Source organism: Hyperolius riggenbachi, chromosome 6 (genome assembly GCF_040937935.1).
Source record: "Hyperolius riggenbachi isolate aHypRig1 chromosome 6, aHypRig1.pri, whole genome shotgun sequence".
In the NCBI taxonomy this organism is placed as follows: Eukaryota; Metazoa; Chordata; class Amphibia; order Anura; family Hyperoliidae; genus Hyperolius; species Hyperolius riggenbachi.
Window position 1 is genome coordinate 341587220 of NC_090651.1, and position 20539 is coordinate 341607758.

At 49.5% G+C, this 20539-nt stretch overlaps 1 protein-coding gene across 2 annotated transcripts in view; it reads right to left on the minus strand.

Moving 5' to 3' along the window:
• Window positions 1-20539, minus strand: part of LOC137522954 (uncharacterized) — a 156007-nt gene that overhangs the window by 62578 nt on the left and 72890 nt on the right. For both annotated transcript variants that reach the window (XM_068243116.1, XM_068243114.1), the window contains exon 4: window positions 15675-15824. In XM_068243116.1, the coding sequence (XP_068099217.1) occupies window positions 15675-15824 (150 nt within the window). The remainder of the gene's footprint in view (window positions 1-15674; window positions 15825-20539) is intronic.

Consider the following 20539-nt stretch of genomic DNA (forward strand, 5'->3'; position numbering starts at 1 on the left):
GTATATGTCCCAGTATATGTAGCCAGGGGGATATGTCCCAGTATATGTAGCCAGGGGGATATGTCCCAGTATATGTAGGCAGGGGTATATATGTCCGAGTATATTTAGGCAGGGGGTATATGTCCCAGTATATGTAGCCAGGGGGATATGTCCCAGTATATGTAGGCAGGGGTATATGTCCCAGTATATGTAGGCAGGGGTATATGTCCCAGTATATGTAGGCAAGGGTATATGTCCCAGTATATGTAGCCAGGGGGATATGTCCCAGTATATGTAGCCAGGGGGATATGTCCCAGTATATGTAGGCAGGGGGATATGTCCCAGTATATGTAGGCAGGGGTATATGTCCCAGTATATGTAGGCAGGGGTATATGTCCCAGTATATGTAGGCAGGGGTATATGTCCCAGTATATGTAGCCAGGGGGATATGTCCCAGTATATGTAGGCAGGGGGATATGTCCCAGTATATGTAGGCAGGGGGTATATGTCCCAGTATATGTAGCCAGGGGGATATGTCCCAGTATATGTAGGCAGGGATACATGTCCCAGTATATGTAGCCAGGGGGATATGTCCCAGTATATGTAGCCAGGGGGATATGTCCCAGTATATGTAGCCAGGGGGATATGTCCCAGTATATGTAGGCAGGGGTATATATGTCCCAGTATATGTAGGCAGGGGGTATATGTCCCAGTATATGTAGGCAGGGGTATATGTCCCAGTATATGTAGGCAGGGGTATATGTCCCAGTATATGTAGGCAGGGGTATATGTCCCAGTATATGTAGCCAGGGGGATTTGTCCCAGTATATGTAGCCAGGGGGATATGTCCCAGTATATGTAGGCAGGGGGATATGTCCCAGTATATGTAGGCAGGGGGTATATGTCCCAGTATATGTAGCCAGGGGGGATATGTTCCAGTATATGTAGGCAGGGGTATATGTCCCAGTATATTTAGGCAGGGGTATATGTCCCAGTATATGTAGGCAGGGGTATATGTCCCAGTATATGTAGCCAGGGGGATATGTCCCAGTATATGTAGCCAGGGGTATATATGTCCCAGTATATGTAGGCAGGGGGTATATGTCCCAGTATATGTAGCCAGGGGGGATATGTTCCAGTATATGTAGGCAGGGGTATATGTCCCAGTATATTTAGGCAGGGGTATATGTCCCAGTATATGTAGGCAGGGGTATATGTCCCAGTATATGTAGCCAGGGGGATATGTCCCAGTATATGTAGCCAGGGGTATATATGTCCCAGTATATGTAGGCAGGGGGTATATGTCCCAGTATATGTAGGCAGGGGTATATGTCCCAGTATATGTAGGCAGGGGTATATGTCCCAGTATATGTAGGCAGGGGTATATGTCCCAGTATATGTAGGCAGGGGGATACATATGTCCCAGTATATGTAGTCAGGGGGATATGTCCCCAGAAAAAGTGGCCATGTGTGCCCCAGCAGGAGGGGAGCAGCGCAGAGAAGAGGGAGAGCTATGGGCACTCGCCTTAGGGGGCTCTCCCTCCCTCTCTCGCTCTCCCCTCCGGAGTCCGGAATGAAGTGTGCAGCGGCTGGCAGCGGGCGGAACTTACCTCCTCTCGTCGCACGCGCCGGATGGATTAGCCGCTACTCTGGTCTGATCCAGACCAGAGTGCGGCACCAGAACTTCCGGCGCAGGAGCGAGACAAGGTAAGTTCCGCCCGCTGCCCAGCCGCTGCACAGTGCACTTCATTCAGGAGGGGACAGCGAGGGAGAGAGAGCCCCCAAAGGTGAGGGAAGGGGGGGGAGACGTCCGCCCTTCCCCACTGTGCCCATAGCTCTCTCTCTTCTCTGCGCTGTTCCCCTCCTGCTGGCTGCACGGGCACGAGGCCAGGGGGGGGCAGCAGGCGGCCAGGCTCGGGCAGATGCCCGGATTTGCCGTATGTGCGGACGCCCATGGTCACTACCTCGGGACGTGCATGCCATGCCTGCTGCCTTCCTTGGATGTGCGGTGGTGGTAGCTGTTTCTTAGGCTCCCACTCCGGACCGGGATCGAACCAGGATTCCCCGGCCATTACCCGTGGTCACTTGCAATGGCAGACTTGCCCTCCATAAAAGATTCTCGATGCAGGTACTGAACAGCAAGCAGAACAAGTATTTACAAAAATAGATGTAAGCTTTAACAATGGTAGAGAAAGAACCATCGAAAGTTGATAAGGCAGTCAGACATTAACTGACATCACTGAGTGAGGAAGAGCAATCTCGCCATGGTGCGCACCAGTCCAGCACGGCCATCACTACGCAAACAGCTGTTTGCGGTGTGTTACACAATGAGTTTGGTGTGTCAGTGTAAAGCAGCACTCTAATTACACTCCCTGATTGATGAATACACTTGCAAGATGTTTTAAAGCACTTTAGGCCTGCAATTTAGCATTCAATGTGATTTCTGCCCTTAAAACGCGGCTTTGCGTCCAATCCAGATTTTTCCCCAGGACTTTTGGCGTCTATCCCACTCCGCCATGCCCTCCAGGTGTTAGACCCCTTGAAACATCTTTTCCATCACTTTTGTGGCCAGCATAATTTTTTCTAATTTTCAAAGTTCGCCTCCCCATTGAAGTCTATTTCTGTTTGTGAAAGTTTGCGCAAACTGAACTTTCGCCGTAGGTTCACAAGCCCGGTTCGCGAACCTAAAATTGGAGGTTCGGGCCATCTCGACCGCACAACTGCGACATGGCAGTTTTCAGCCAAGACACCTCCAAAAAATTACACAGCAAATAGTGACCAAAAAATAACAATACAGGAGGACTTTCGAGGCCCTGCTGTATATGGGAGAAGAATCAACTTTAAATCCTTTAGCGAGAATCTTTTATGGAGGGCAAGTCTGCCATTGCGAGTGACCATGGGTAATGGCTGGGGAATCCTGGTTCGATTCCGGTCCGGAGTGGGGGCCTAAGAAACGGCTACCACCACCGCACATCCAAGGCAGGCAGCAGGCAGGCATGCACGTCCCTAGGTAGTGACCAAAAAATAACAATACAGGAGGACTTTCGAGGCCCTGCTGTAGATGACACTGATAGACTTTACTACCTGTATCGAGATTCTGTTATGGAGGGCAAGTTTGCCATCCATTCAAGTGAAAGGTATGCACTGACTGCCAGGTATAATACAATGTGCAGTCAAATATGCAGTGAAAGGTATGCAGTGACTGCAAACAGCTGTTTGTGTAGTGACGGCCGTGCTGGACTGGTGCGCACCATGACAAGAGTGCAGGTGATGGCAGCTTTCCAGCCCATATGGTCACCGGGCTGAGGTAGCTGAATGACAAAACAGTGACTGTCCAGCTGATCAAATGTGGTCTGTCAACAATGAAGCAACGGCCTTATTATTTTTGGTGTGCCACCCCCGAGACACTCATATAGCCAGCGGTCATTGCTTCATAGTGATACGCAAACCCCTTCACTGCGGCAAGGTAATGATCACGAAGGAGAATGGGCAACAGATGAGAGCGCTTCTCTTTGACCACGCCACCAGCCGCACTGAAGCACCTCTCGGACAGCACGCTGAAAGGGGGGCAAGACAGGACTTCCAGGGCGTACTGCGCCAGCTCACTCCAGATCTGCAAGCGCTTGACCCAGTACTCCAAGGGGTCCACAGGCTCCTCGCCACTGGTGTCAAGCCCACTGAAGGATGCCATGTAGTCGGCCACCATCTGGGTCAGGCGCTGGCTGTGACTTTGAGAGGAGGATGCTGCTGCATGCACCTCCTCTCTCGGCTGCTCTACCGTCATGTAGAGTGCCTTTGTCAAGGACAGCAGGTCTCCTGGGTGCCTGATGCTGCTGGCTGCAGACACCGGCTGCTGTGCTGGCTAGACAGGGACAGAGGGGGTGGAAGGCTGGGGGAAGGCTTCCTCCAATCACCGAACAAGGATCTCCAGCAACTCCCTTGTTCGCTGCTCACGGTCTCCAGCAGGCAGGAACTGAGCCACCTTCCCCCTCAGCCGTGGGTCCAGGATCATGCTGATGCAGGCGTCCTCCCGAACTTTGCATCTGCTTAACCATGGGGTCTGTGCGCAGGCACCGCAGCATGTGCCCAGCCATGGTGAACAGAGCGGTCTGTCCAGCAGAGACATCAGGGTCAGTGGCCTCAAGTTCGCTGTCCTCCTCCTCTGGCCCTTGAGCCTCTTCCTTCTCTCTCCACCCTCTCACCACTGCTGCTGTGCTCCGCTGTTCCCCCTCAACAGCAACATCCAGCACCTCCAACTCCTCCTCATCCTCCTCCAACAACTCAAATTCCTGTGCAGAAGTGGACTGCGCAGGCGGCTGCTGTTCCAGCTGGATCAGGGCCTTCTCTCCCAAATCCATCAAATCACAAAGTGCCCTGTCCAGCAGACAAAAGAAGGACACCCACTGGCAGAGGGATGCCCTTTCCTCGCTCACCAGGTTGGTTCCCTGCAGGAAGGGAGCCAACACCAAGCAGACCTGCTGCATCTGACCCCACTGTGCGTTGGAGAGGAGCCGGAGTTTGGTGGTGCCGGCGAGAGTGCCCTCAACAATGTGGCAGTTGACAGCCCTCCACTGCTCAACCAGCCACTCCAACATCGCCAGGGTGGAGTTCCAGCGAGTTGGCACATCGATGACAAGGCGGTGTCGTGGCAGGCCTTCGCGCTGCTGCATGTCGGCCAGGTTTGCTGCGGCAGCAGCTGAGTGGCAGAAACTGCGCACAATTTTCTGAGCCGCTTCCAACAGATTGTCCATCCCCTGGTAGGTGCGCAGGAACTTCTGCACCACCAGGTTCAGGATGTGGGCCAAGCAGGGGACGTGGGTCAAGCATCCACTGGAGATGGCAGCCAGCAGGTTGGCCGCATTGTCGGACACCAATAGTGTCGGGCGAACAGTGTTCGCCACTGTTCGGGTTCTGCAGAACATCACCCTGTTCGGGTGATGTTCGAGTTCGGCCGAACACCTAATGGTGTTCGGCCAAACCGTTCGGCCACATGGCCGAACTAAGAGCGCATGGCCGAACGTTCCCCGAACGTTCGGCTAGTGCTGTGATTGGCCGAACGGGTCACGTGGTTCGGACCCGAACGCGCTCTGATTGGCCAAACTGTCACGTGGTTCGGGTAAATAAATACTGGAACCATGTCATATCTCCGCCATTTGTCTGTGGGTTTAGCTTTGGGTAGGCAGGCAGGGTAGTTCGCGCTCCAGCCACGCTAGCCAGGGTCCCCCCAGTCATTGTGTCGCTGCTGGGAATAGTAGTACACCGCTCGCTCAGCCACACTATATAGCATTCTGTTTACTGCCACTCTGTGTACCTCGCTCAGCCACACTATATAGCATTCTGTTTACTGCCACTCTGTGTCTGCTGGGAATAGTAGTACACCGCTCGCTCAGCCACACTATATAGCATTCTGTTTACTGCCACTCTGTGTACCTCACTCAGCCACACTATATAGCATTCTGTTTACTGCCACTCTGTGTCTGCTGGGAATAGTAGTACACCGCTCGCTCAGCCACACTATATAGCATTCTGTTTACTGCCACTCTGTGTACCTCGCTCAGCCACACTATATAGCATTGTGTTTACTGCCACTCTGTGTCTGCTGGGAATAGTAGTACACCGCTCGCTCAGCCACACTATATAGCATTGTGTTTACTGCCACTCTGTGTCTGCTGGGAACAGTAGAACACCGCTCGCTCAGCCACACTATATAGCATTGTGTTTACTGCCACTCTGTGTACACCGCTCACCCAGCACACTATATAGCATTGTGTTTACTGCCACTCTGTGTCTGCTGGGAACAGTAGTACACCGCTCGATCAGCCACACTATATAGCATTGTGTTTACTGCCACTCTGTGTACCTTGCTCAGCCACACTATATAGCATTGTGTTTACTGCCACTCTGTGTCTGCTGGGAACAGTACTACACCACTCGCTCAGCCACACTATATAGCATTGTGTTTACTGCCACTCTGTGTACCTTGCTCAGCCACACTATATAGCATTGTGTTTACTGCCACTCTGTGTACACCGCTCACCCAGCACACTATATAGCATTGTGTTTACTGCCACTCTGTGTCTGCTGGGAACAGTAGTACACCGCTCGCTCAGCCACACTATATAGCATTGTGTTTACTGCCACTCTGTGTACACCGCTCACCCAGCACACTATATAGCATTGTGTTTACTGCCACTCTGTGTCTGCTGGGAACAGTAGTACACTGCCGCTCACTCAGTCACCCCATTACTATATAGCATTGCTGGGATCTGTAGTACTCTGCTCACCCACCCATACCATTGTACTGCCAGTCACTGTGTATATTGCTGGGATCTGTAGTACTTCACTCACCTTCAACCACTATATAGCATTGCGTACTCTGCCAGTCAGTGTGTATATTGCTGGGATCAGTAATACTCCACTCAACGTCAACCACTATATGAGCTCACCATGAGTTCCTCAGAGACCTCCGCTGTGAGCAGCACTCCCAACAACAGCAACAGCCAACGCCCCATGCAAGCTATAACATCCACCCCAGCAGCCAGTGGTCAGCAGCAGCCCTCCCCGGAGGAGAACGTTGTGTCCATCGGTCCGGCGCCAGAGCGATTATTGAGGGCTGCCATTGAGGAGATGATGGGGCCTGATGTGGAGGAGGAGGTCGGGCTCAGGCCAGCATCCCAAGTTAATGTTGAGGACGATGAGGGGTCTGTGTCTGGGGATGTTGGGGTGGCAGAGGTGGTGGGTGGGTCAGACTCAGGAGAAGAGTTGTATGATGAGGATGATGATCGGGACCATCTGTATGTGCCTCAGAGTCCGACCCCGGAAAACATGTTGTATCGTGTGCTTAGGTACTAAAATCTGTGTTCCCACTTCCCAGTACTGCCCGGGTCCACGGATCCATATAATTTTTTGTGCAGCACTATCAAACTGTGGTACTATGAGTGAGTTGCCATGGTCCTTCTGTGCTGTCACACTCACCGTCTGTCTGCAGATGGATTGTTCAACACAGCTACGCCATCTGACATGTAGTCCTTGACCATCTTCTCCAGGCGATTGGTGTTGGAGGACGTGGAACTGCCCGATTGCTGTTCTGTGGGCTGCTGCATGGGTGTCAGAAAATGTTCCCACTCCAAGGACACTGCCAATACCATTCCCTTTTGGGCACTAGCAGCAGCTTGTGTTCTTTGCTGCCCTCCTGGTCCTCCTGGGTTTGCTGAAGTCAGTCTGTCGGCGTACAACTGGCTAGAGAAGGAGGAGGATGTCAATCTCCTCTCCGAAGTCTCCATCCTCAAGGGCCTGCTGGAATTGTTCCATTTTTGACCTCTCTGACACTTTCTTCAATCAGTTTTTTAACATTGTGTTTGTATAAACTGGGTATAAACCCAGTAATTGGTGTTGTCCAGAATAATGAATAATAATGAATAGTGAATAATGCGCGGGCCGCGTTCAATGCAGTCTAGCATGAATTGAGCCATGTGTGCCAGAGAGTCCTGCCAGACTCCTCTGTCTTCATGTTCTTGTGAGCGTTGTGATTGTTGTGATGCACCATATTCGTCACCAGCATCACTTTCTTCCTCTTCTGCTGTCCATTCCCGCTAAATTGTGGAAGTCCAACGTGCACCGCTCTGTCCCTCGGCAGTGGGGGCATCCAATTCCTGCTCCAACTCCAGCTGTTCCTCGTCCTGTTCTTTGTCATAGCTGGGACCAGCGTTTCCTGAGGCAGGTTGCCTGATGTTGGTATCATCACGCTGATCGTTTTCATCTTCAGATTCCCCCACTTGCATCATGCCAGCGGTTTCCATCTTCAACATTGATTTCTTCAGTAAACACAGCAGTGGTATTGTAATGCTGACTGTAGAGTTGTCACTGCTCAGTCACAAGCAACGTGGATTGCTCAAAATTTTGGAGGACTTGGCAGAGATCCAACATGGTGGCCCAATCAGATCCACAGAAGCTTGGTAGCTAGCTGCTGGAATGCGCCTCGGCACTGCGCAAAAGCGTGCTAGCATGTGCAGCGTAGAATTCCAGCGCGTAGGGAGGGACATCACCCAGCGAGCGATGGTGCGCTAGATTGAAGCGCTCCTGCATCTCTTGGTGAGTCCTTCAGAAGCGGTACTGGACTTTAAAAAATGTTTTTTTTTTTTTCCTTCAACAGAAGATCTGCCACGTTGGAGTGAGGAGGACGCCGCCGACCCCGACACCAAGCTGAACCCCGGCGAACTCCAAGCAGAGGATCTTCAGGAACCCTCAAGGCTTTGAGCAAGCTGAGGAGGATCAGCAGTCCCGACGAGACCTCTCCTCATATGTGACTGTGTGCAGTGGAGTAGAGCTCCCCAGAACAACCTCTCACTTGTCACTTTGTCACTGGTCACTTTGTCACTTTGTCACTTTGTCATTTTGTCACTTTGTCACTTTGTCACTTGTCACTTTGTCACTTGTCACTTTGTCACTTGTCACTTGTCACTTTGTCATTTTGTCACTTTGTCATTTTGTCACTTTGTCACTTTGTCACTTGTCACTTGGTCACTTGGTCACTTGTCCAGATGATCTCGGTACACCTCCTGCGATTCAAATTCCTGCACACATTGCTCTGGGATTTGGGTGTGATGAATGATGCATCTAACTGGCCACCGGAGGCAATTAAGGCCTTCAAAACATTGAAAGCAGCTTTCTGTTCCGCCCCCATTTTGCGTCATGTTGAGTTGTTGACGTCATGTTCATCCTCGGCCTCGCCTTGCATTTCAGTGCGAGGTGCATTTTCCACAGAAAAAGGTTGTGAATCCGGGCACAACATTTGTGGCTGTTCCATTGACCTTTCACAGGTAGAAGATTGTGGGGGTGGGAATAGCTCCTCCGAATAGCCCATTGTGTCCTGAAAACTACTCATTGCATTGCTTTGCGCGCGCATTTTTTTGTCCTCATGCAAGGCCTGAGTTGCGCCTGAAAGCGTGGCCTTCTCCTCCTGCGCCTCCTCCTGTTCCATCACGTCTGCTGCTGCTGGGTTAGCGTTGCCGCCCGGTCCCTGTTTATTGAACCTCTTATCTTTATTACATTTATGACTGCATGGCGGTACAAAGCATGCTATCCGCACGCTTCTTGTCCTCCTGCAAGGCCTGGGTTGTTGTGTCTCAAAGCGTGGCCTTCTCCTCCTGCGCCTCCTCCTGTTCCATCACCTGTGCTGCTGCTGGGTTAGCGTTGCCGCGTGGTCCCTGTTTATTGAACCTCTTATCTTTATTACATTTATGACTGCATGGCGGTACAAAGCATGCTATCCACACGCTTCTTGTCCTCATGCAAGGCCTGGGTTGTTGTGTCTCAAAGCGTGGCCTTCTCCTCCTGCGCCTCCTCCTGTTCCATCACGTGTGATGCTGCTGCTGCTGGGTTAGCGTTGCCGGTCCCTGTTTATGGAACCTCTCATCTTTATTACATGTATGACTGCATGGCGGTAAAAAGCATGCTATCCGCACGCTTCTTGTCCTCCTGCAAGGCCTGGGTTGTTGTGTCTCAAAGCGTGGCCTTCTCCTCCTGCGCCTCCTCCTGTTCCATCACGTCTGCTGCTGCTGGGTTAGCGTTGCCGCGTGGTCCCTGTTTATTGAACCTCTTATCTTTATTACATTTATGACTGCATGGCGGTACAAAGCATACTATCCGCACGCTTCTTGTCCTCATGCAAGGCCTGGGTTGTTGTGTCTCAAAAAGCGTGGCCTTCTTCTCCTGCGCCTCCTCCTCCTGTTCCATCACGTGTGCTGCTGCTGGTGCTGGGTTAGCGTTACCGGTCCCTTTTCCTGGAACCTCTTCTCTGTATTACATTTATGACTGCATGGCGACAAAAAGCATGTTACCTGTGCAAAGAAACATGACATTTTCCACGTTTAAAAGACAGTTTTTCCTTTGAAACTTTACAATCAATTTTCTCAAAAACTATAAGCTCTTTTTCAAATATTTTTTTTCCTCTTGTACCCACTCCCAAGGTGCACATACCCTGCAAATTTGGGGTATGTAGCATGTAAGGAAGCTTTACAAAGCATGAAAGTTCGGGTCCCCATTAACTTCCATTATGTTCGGAGTTCGGCGCGAACATCCGAACATCGCGGCGATGTTCGGCGAACGTTCGCGAACCCGAACATCTAGGTGTTCGCCCAACACTAGACACCACCAATCCAACTCTGAGGCCTCTGGAGGTCAGCCACGTCTTCTTCTGCTCCCTCAGTTTGAGAAGGACGTTGCCTGCCGTCAGTTGGGTCTTCCCAAGGCTTACCATCTCCAGCAGTGCTTGGCAGTGGCAGGCCTTCACGCTGCTGCTGAGGCGGGTTCGCTTGGTGCAGGGAGCTGCTGCTTCTCCGCTGACCCCACGTGGTGGCACCATATAGTGGGCGACTGGTGCTGCTACTGCTGATGCGCCCGAGGATGGACCTGCTGCTTCCTCACTGGTGCATTCCACCAGGCTGACGCAGTGGGCTGTGAAGGACAGGTAGCGGTCTGTCCCAAAATGGCTTCTCCAGGAATCTATGGTGACGTGGATCCGCTCACTCACGGCATGATCGAGTGCACGGCCTACGCCATTGAAAACTGGAATCGCCGTGCGGCAGAACTAGTGGTGGCTGGGGATTTGCCACTCCGGGATCCCATACTGCAGGAGCGTTCTCATGTCACTCCCCTCCTGCACAAATGAGTATGGCAGGAGTTGGGAGCACATGGCCCGGGCAAGCAACCCGTTCAGCACCCGGATGCACCTGTTGTTGGGAGGCAGAACCTTAGTCACACTGGCAAAGAACTCGCTGAGCAGGGTCTGGCAGTGTTTGCCTGCACGGGAGGATGAGGAGGCCACTGTGGAGGGAGCAGATAAGGCCACTGAGGACTGGCTGCTCATGGGGGGGGGCAGCAGCATAGTCCCCAACCGTCCCGTTTTCGTCGGGACTGACCCGATTTGGGAGGGCTCTCCCGCTATCCCGCTATGATCCCCCAGTGTCCCGGCTGGCTGGGGGGTCAGATGCAGGGGCGGACTGACTATTGGTGCAGGAAGGGAGGCAGCCAGTGAAAGGGAGCTGGTGGCAAAGTGGCGGAGAAGGGGGGAAGTCTCCCCCCCCCCTTCCCTCACCTTGGGGCTCCCTTTCCTGGCTCTCCTTTCCGGATTAATGTGTCTCCTCCGATGGCGCAGCGGCTGACAGCGGGCGGGGAGGACTTACCGCTCACGCAGACGCCGGAGAGAGCTGTGATCTCTGCGCCACAAGTCTGGTCTACTCAAGACTAGACTAGCGGCGCACAGATCAGAGCTCCCTCTGCCGGCTTGAAGGAAAGCGGTAAGTCCCTGCCCGCTGTCAGCCGCTGCACCATCGGAGGAGACACGTTAATCCGGAAGGGAGAGCCAGGAAAGGGAGCCCCAAGGTGAGGGAAGGAGGGGGGGGACTTGCCCCCCTTCTCCGCCACTTTGCCACCAGCTCCCTTTCACTGGCTGCCTCCCTTCCTGGGGGCACCTATACACCTGGCTGCATATACTGGGGAGACCTATACCCCGGCCTCATATACTGGGGAGACCTATACACCTGGCTACATATACTGGGGAGACCTATACACCTGGCTACATATACTGGGGAGACCTATACACCTGGCTATACTGGGAAGACCTATACACCTGGCTACATATACTGGGGAGACCTACACACCTGGCTATACTGGGGAGACTTATACACCTGGCTGCATATACTGGGGAGACCTATACACCTGGCTGCATATACTGGGGAGACCTATACACCTGGCTATACTGGGGAGACTTATACACCTGGCTACATATACTGGGGAGACCTATACACCTGGCTATACTGGGGAGACTTATACACCTGGCTGCATATACTGGGGAGACCTATACACCTGGCTGCATATACTGGGGAGACCTATACACCTGGCTGCATATACTGGGGAGACCTACACACCTGGCTACATATACTGGGGAGACCTACACACCTGGCTACAGATACTGGGGAGACCTACACACCTGGCTATACTGGGGAGACTTATACACCTGGCTGCATATACTGGGGAGACCTATACACCTGGCTACATATACTGGGGAGACCTATACACCTGGCTACATATACTGGGGAGACCTATACACCTGGCTGCATATACTGGGGAGACCTACACACCTGGCTGCATATACTGGGGAGACCTATACACCTGGCTGCATATACTGGGGAGACCTATACACCTGGCTGCATATACTGGGGAGACCTTTACACCTGGCTGCATATACTGGGGAGACCTATACACCTGGCTACATATACTGGGGAGACCTATACACCCGGCTACATATACTGGGGAGACCAATACACTTGCCTACATATACTGGGGAGACCTATACACCTGGCTATACTGGGGAGACCTATACACCAGGCTACATATACTGGGGAGACCTATACACCTGGCTATACAGGGGAGACCTCTACACCTGGCTGCATATACTGGGGAGATACTTTAAATTGATATATTACTAATTTTAAAATGTTAATATGAAGGAAAATGAACCAGGATAGAAAGGACCAGTGTGGTTTGAATTATAAAACCACATATTTTTCTTAGGAAATCTTTATGGTATGCGTGACTAGAGGTGTGATGGGGGCGTGTTCAGGGGTGTGGCAGGGGCATGGCTTAAGTGTCCCTCTTTCTCATCTCAAAATGTTGGGAGGTATGCAGCAGTGAGTTTCTGTGCTCCTGCTGCTGCTGGATGAGCAGGAGGGTGGGATGCTGCTGTTGCTGGCTGTGCAGTGGCTGTCTGGCTCTGACCACTGCCTGCACCACTGTCCATCAGCTTCAGAAACTCACTGTAGTCCTGAAATTGTTTGGTCTCCAAGTGGGTCTGCTGGCATGAGGTACCCAACTTGTTGAAATCGCGACCTCTGCTCAGGCTGGCACCGCAACTGTGGAAAATGGCATGGGTCTTGTCGTCAGTGCACACAGTGATGTACCGCCAGACTGGGGATTTCAACTTGCCCTTCAAGCTTGAGGGCTGAGTAGCTTTTTTGCCTTTGGAGGGCTGTTTTTTTGGGGGAGGAGCTTTGGTGCGGGTGGTGGTGGTAGCAGCTGAAGCAGCAGGCTGTGGCTCCTGCCTTCCATGCCCTGTGATGGCCGACATGCTGCTGCCGTGCCTCTGTGCCAGAGATGCCTCCTCCTCCGATGATGAACTGCCTTCAACCAACTGTGCTGGTGGTGGCACATAGGGACGATCCAGCACCTCATCATCATCCCCAAACATCTCCTCTGAGCCCTCAACCAACTCATCTGCCCCAACATCCCCTACATCAGGCCCCTCCTACTCCTCATGAAAATCAGGTTGTTGTGCGCCGACAACAAACTCATCCACCTCAAACTCCTCCTCCTCCACATTGCATGCCCCCATCATCTTCTCCTCAAACTGCTCCACAACATCCCTCAAAATGCTTGCAGTCCCTGGGGTGAAGAGTGAGCTCAGTGAGGACAGGCTGGTCGCTGGGGTCGATGTGACCTCAAGCAGTGGTGGAGGCCTGCTGCGGACCGGAGTGCTGGTGGTGGTGGCACTGGTCTCGCTGGTGCTGGAGGTCTGGCTGGAAATGGTGACTTGCTGCTCCGCCATCATTTCCATGACAGCCTGTGCCTGACTCTCCGCAATGGGCCGGGGGCGACGACCCGGGGCAAAGATGGGCGCAACCCACTGCTGCTGCGCCTCTGCTCCCTCCTCCACAACTCTGCGCTCAGTGGCTGGCGGCAGGCCAGTCACAGACCTGCAGGTGCTGGCAGTGGCTGCAGCAATGGCGCTGCCTCTCCTGGTGGTGCCTCGCCCTCTACCTCTGCCAGTCATTGTACAATTATACAAATACAATAAGAAAAACAAAAAAAATATGTGTAGAAAGGGCGGGAAAGGGTGTAAACTTTAATAAAGAGTCTGTGTTGGTGGTGACTGGTGGTGAGTAACAACAAAAAATGAAAGTTTTTTTTCTTTCTTTTTTTAAATAGTAGTAGTACTACTAACAGTAGTGTAGTCTACAGTAGTCTAAAACTAACTTGTGTGACAGACAGTGACAATCAAAGTCTGTGACACACGGACGCAATCAATAGGGTCGGGCAGATGACAGTCACAGATCACAACAGATGCTGGCCTGTGAAGTAACTATTACAGAGTACTGAAGCTAATAAACTCACAGACTAAAATTAGAAATTAAGTAAACTAGTAGTAGTAGTAGTACACGACTAACTAAAATCCCTAGAAGTAGTGTAGTAGACCACAACTAACTCGTGTGGCAGATAGTGAGTGACAATTAAAGGCTGTGACACACAGGCACAATCAATAGGGTCAAGCAGGTGACAGTCACAGATCACAACAGATGCTGGCCTGTGAATTAACTACTACACAGTACTAAAGCTAATAAACTCACAGACTAACAGTAGAAATTAAGTAAACTAGTACTACTACACAACTAACTATAATCCCTAACCTACCTAAGCTAGTAGTAGGCTAAGGCTACCTAGGCTAGCAGGCCTAGCCTGCACACAGACCTAACACTAGCCTAGCACAGTATACAGTATACACTAGCTGACTGAAAACAATAAAATTACTAGCTATCTATAAATGAGTACAATATAAGTGTTCAGGAGGTGTAAATTAGCAAAAACGCTAGGTTTACAAGGTGAAAAGCACTTGCTAAGACACGCAACAGCACTGGAGATGCTCTCAGTACTGCTCAGTCACAAGCAAGGATGGGTTCCCTAAGATGGCCGCCGCCTTATATAGAGGAGGGAAGGGCCAGGCTCCCCTCCTCTGATTGGTTGCTAGGGCCGCGGCTGGGGGCCTTTTGATTGGCCCAATGACGTCATCCCCTGGATACCGAAGCCAAATTCGTGATCATGCATTAACACTCGAGATCACGGCCGAATTCGAGAGGCACTATTCGGGTAAATTCGACTTTGAATCCGGGAGCAGTATCGCTCTTCGAATTCAAATTTGAGATCGGCGATCATGAAAATCGACCCGTGATCATGGGTAAATTCGAATTTGCGATCTCTGGAGAGCACCACTGACTATAAGGTCTTTTTGAAAAAAAAAATTTTGTCACTTGTACCCGCTATTCTCCTTAACATATGTAGCAATTTTTTAGCAATAGCATGTACGGGGGCTTTGCTATTCACCGCCAAAGTCGGCATGAAATTATGTGTAAATTATGCGTAAATTCATGCATAATTACAAATGAGAATACAAAGTTAATTGAATTACGAATATGTAATTACGTATATGTGTAATTCCGACAATTTATGGTTAAATTCACGTAATCGTAATTAGCAGATTATGATCATCACTAATTAAAAGACGGTTGTACTCCCTAGTCCATACTTCTCTGACACTGCAGCTGTCCTTGGCAGGTTTTGGTACTCTATATCAATAGTAATGTATAAAGCGCTTGAGGGAGCCCAATTTAAAACTTGTACTGGGGCCCAGAGCTCCTAAGCTATGCCACTGCTAAAGCTTTAGAAATAGTGATTTTTTTTTTTATTTATTCTATTTAGTAGTTGCAAAATAGCGAACGTTATAAAACTCTTTTGTAAATGGACCTGCAGTGTTGGGTTAAAGACATGTTAGAACTACTAAAAAAGGGCCTTACATCTCCTGTTAGGTAGCTGACTACATTCACAATTCACTACATTTCACAATATCACACTTGTATTGCACTTACCTGCAGGTATTTCTGGTGTACAATAGTCTGTAGTATTGCAGCAGGTAATAACGTTTATATGTTCTGCGAGCATAATACTGTAACTTCCATTCACATTACAGCTTTTTTGTGGCATACAGCTTCTATCCATGAAGTAAATCACACCGTAATCTGAAAACGTAAAGAAGACAAAAATGGTTAAAGCAGAAATAGTATAAGCCCACATCAGTTCACACATTTACCTCAGCCTATCTCACTTCTCTATCCTACTTCTCTTCTCCAATCTCATATCTCTCCTCTGATGGTCATGAGCTATCTTTCCTTATCTGTTGTCACTATATCATTAGCCCATTTTCAGCAATAGTGATTAGAGATGGCCCGAACCTCCAATTTTTGGTTCGCGAACCGGGTTCGCAAACTTCCGCAAAAAGTTTGGTTCACGCAAACGTTCGCGAACCGCAATAGACTTCAATGGGGATGCGAACTTTGAAAACTAGAAAAAATTATGCTAGCCACAAAAGTGATGGAAAACATGTTTCAAGAGTTCTAATACCTGGAGAAACACATAGTTGAGTAGCATAGACGTCAAAAGTCCCTGAAAAATATCTACATTTCACACAAAGCAGTGTTTTAATAGCACAAATCACATTTACTACTAATTTGCCGGCCTAAACTGCTTTGTAACATCTTACATGTTTATACATGACTCTCCTCCCTCCCCCAGAGGAGGAAGATCTTGTCTTTCAGAGATTTATAGGATGTCAAAAGCACACTCACATACATTGGCCAGGAATCGAACCCAGGTCAACTGCTTGGAAGGCCGCTATACTCACCACTATACCACCAACAGTACAGGTTGAAGCCACCCTAGCTGGCCTGGGAAGGATGAAAAGCTAGGTAGCCATGCAACCATTCCTGCTAACCTAAAGCTTACTTGTGTCTTATACATACATTGGCTTAAGACTTTACCAAATCCAATGCTCCAATATGGGGAAGCTTCTCTGTTTGCTGTTTTTTTTTTTTTTTTTAAGTGTGGTGTCACAGTTGACTCATCTCTTCAACTACAAGAAAGGCCCAGGAGTAGTCTTAGCTACTGTAATATCTATGTTATGGCAGGGCCCTTATTACACTTTCTCTTACAGGGCTATGGAAACCGTTTTGCCCATGCGATAATAAAGTGAGGCACAAAAATGAAATCATGCCTAGCAGAGGTTGGTTTTGATCCATCAACCTCTGGGTTATGGGCCCAGCACACTTCCACTGCACCACTCTGCTTACATTTGTATACAATCTTCAAGTTTAAGAAGGGTACATTAGTTGAAATAGTTACACTACAATCTATGTTACAGCAAGGCCCTAATGACACTTTCTCTTAAGGGGCTTTTCTCTGTGGTGCAATCAGCGTCTTCAGCTGTTAACTGAAAGGTTGGTGGTTCAAACCCACCCAAGGACTGCTTTGCCTTTTGTGTTCAACAGTTGTCCGAAGAGAACCCCAGATAGCCATTTAGCAGCTACAGCATGCACGGTCGCTGTGGCACAATTGGCCATAAAAGGCATGATCCCATCCGCTATTTTACAGTCTGCTTTATTCAATGTAGGGAGAGGTGTTGATGCTGACACAGGGACAGTGTTAGATAGGCTGCATTGCATCTGTTGTGCTATGTAGCTGCTCTGCTACTCCTGGTGCACCAGCTAGGAACCCCCAAAAGTCCTTTTGATGACTCATCTGACTTCATAGGCTATATATACAAAAAAAAATTGTGTTTGCGTTGAACATGAATGTTAATGGTCGCCGACTTTAGCAGTAAAAAGCAAAGCAAACCCCTTATGTGCTAAAAACACCAAATGTCCAGGGTTTGTGAAGGAGGACAGTGGGTACAAGAGGGAAAAACATCAAAAAGACCTTATAGTTTTTTTAGAATATCGATTTTAAAGTTCTTATTCTGAGTGTGGGAAAAGTTTCAATGGCTACCAACTTAAAGGAGTACTATCGATTGAAACGACTTTTTTTTTTTAATACTCTATATTAGTGTACACATTACCACTAGTGCTAGGGACACTTTATTTATTCACCCAGGTCTCTCTCTCGCTATCCCTGCTTCAAAATTCATTTCTCACACAGCTCATAGTAGTTTGGGTCACCCTGAGCTACTTGGTTACTCTGTCACACAGCTCACAAATATATGTCACTGTGTCACTCACAGCATGCAGCAGACATGAGGAGAAATGGGCTGATCTGAGGTGGTAACAGGTAACTAAATGAGCTGGAATATTGCTGGAATATAACTAGCTATAAACAATAGTCTGTGTTTACACTCAGACTGGCTGTCTGCTTGTGGTGATTCACTCCAGGCTGCATCCACTTTACAAGCTGCTGAGAGGGGCAGACCACTGTCTACAATTAGCATTATTAGTATCTTTATCAGTAAAGAGAAGCAAAGATAATAAACACACATTGCTAGAATCTTTAACCCCTTACCACCATATCAACAAGATTCTTTCAGCAAGGTGATGATTAAACTATAAACTGAGGAGTTAATAGCAACTCCCCTGTGCAGAGATATGGTCTAGCCCTCTGGGAGCTCAGTATTAGATACATTTTGTATCCAACACTGACGCCAAAACTGACGGAGGATTTTACAGCTGAGAGGAACAGCTGTGTGAGGAATCAAAATACTCCTAGTACTTGTCCTATTGTGTGCTACAACATACAGCATTTCAAAATAAATGCATACATCGATAGTATTCCTTTAAGTGGTTAGTAGCAAAGTGTAACGATTGTGGAATTATCTCCGTGATCAGCGCACAAGGCGTGCGCTGACACGGCGGAAATCCTCCACAAGCGTATGAAGGAGAGAACCCAGCTTTGGTGTAAAGCACCAGTAGAGGGAAATTCTCACCGGCAGGTGGAGCTGTGGAGTGCAGAGGAGCAAAGCCTCTGCACAACAACAGAAGCCAGATGAGAATTGTCCGAGTTGCAACCGAGCAGGGCAAGATAGCCCTTGGAGAGAGAACACAGAGATAGGATGTATGTGTGTCCACCAATCTAGTCGCCACCCAGCGACGATGAACACACAACAGCAGAAACAAAGTAGGAACGCAATCGCAAGAGTAGCGATTGCCAAAAAGGACACAAGACAGAGCAGAGGTAAACCCAGGAGCAGAGCAAAGGCACAGCAAATCATACAATGAGAGTGATAAGGAAAACAACAAACGCTAACTAAACGTGAACACCGCACTCATTCGCAACAGCGAACGCGTTTACAGCGCGGTCTCCGCACGTTAAGCACAACAGAGACAAGCACGCCACCCTAACTAACCAACGACACACAAACACGAAATAGAGAACGGGAATGCTTGCTTAACGGTTACCTCACTGAGCCTTACCGCAAGCGTTCGTATCAGACAAGACAGACAGACCAACAGGAAACAGGTATAGGTCAGATAAGATCCACTGCTCTTCCGCCAGTGCAAGTGCGATCCGGGTTCAGGGACAGGACAGGAAAGATCCACTGCTCTTACCGCCAGAGCAAGTGTGAACCAAGTAGGGAAACAGAGTAGCAGGATCCACTGCTCTTTACGCCAGTGCGAGTGCGATCCAAGTAAAGCAACAGAGCCAGCAGGATCCAATGCTCTTTCCGCCAGAGCGAGTGCGATCTAAGTACAGCAACAGAGCTTAGCAGGATCCACTGCTCTTTCCGCCAGAGCGAGTGTGATCCAGTGTGATCCAAGTACAGCAAGATGAGGTAGCCAGTAGCAACCGCTGCTCCAGCTTACCCTCCAAGAATACAGATCAGAAGGATCCACAGCCGCTACCACTAGAGGCAAGTGCGATCCAAGCAGATGAACAGAAGGAGCTACCAGTAGCAACCGCTGCTCTGGTTAGCACCCCCAGAAGACAGACAGAACAGGCAATACAAATAATACAACCTGACTGAACTAGAGGGGTGTCTAATACAGCCCCCAGGAATACTCTAAGATAACTTTAACAAGCAATAGCACGGCTGACACTCCAGGAGTGTTTCAACAAACCATGAAAGGATGACCAGCAAAGCATTCTGGGAGCAGAAGGCTTTTATACTGCCAGCCCTCAAAGGAGACAGCTGAGCAATTTGCATGTATGCAAATCCCTCAGCAAAGCAACTCTGAAAGTTGCAAGATGAAGCCAGGTCTCTTTTCCAGAGACCTGCATCCCTCAGACATAAGGAATGGTCAAACAGCTGTCTGCCTATGCAGCCAGCTGAGCGGATCATTACACAAAGCCTCCTTACTTGCTAGAAACCAAAATTGCAAGGTATGTGAAAGAGGACAGTGGCCCATATGCAATTGCACTTTTCTACTGCATTTTCTCCTAGGAGATAATTTTTCATCTTCTACTTAAAAAACCTTTCCAGCACTTTTCAGCTGTAAAAGTGCTGAGAAGTAAGTGCAAAAGTACTATCAAAATTATTTTGAGTATTTTCTTGCTTGCTGCTGGCTTAACAGGCATTTTATTGACACATTTAAAAATATCACCTAGGAGAAAGCTCAGGTGAAAAAGTGAATTGCATATTATTAGGTATAGTGGAATTACCTCAGTGGCGGAAAGCAGCGGGCCCGCTGCTTCCACGTCTGACGTCACCGTGTCTCCTCAGACGGTTCACGCAGTTTCCGGCAGAACAGGTCTCTCTGCTGCGCATCAGGTCAGGTCGGCACGCTCACGTACGGAGCGGCAGGACCTTTATGGGCTTAGGAGACAAGTCAGCTGACCGGCCGGTCAGCTGACATTGGGCTGCTGTTTCTCTTTGCTGATTGGTGGAAGTGTTCTGGGCGGGACGCTTTGAATTGCCTGTCTGCATTTAAGCTTGGAGATGTCAGTAGCTCATTGTCTGTTGTTGCGAATACTT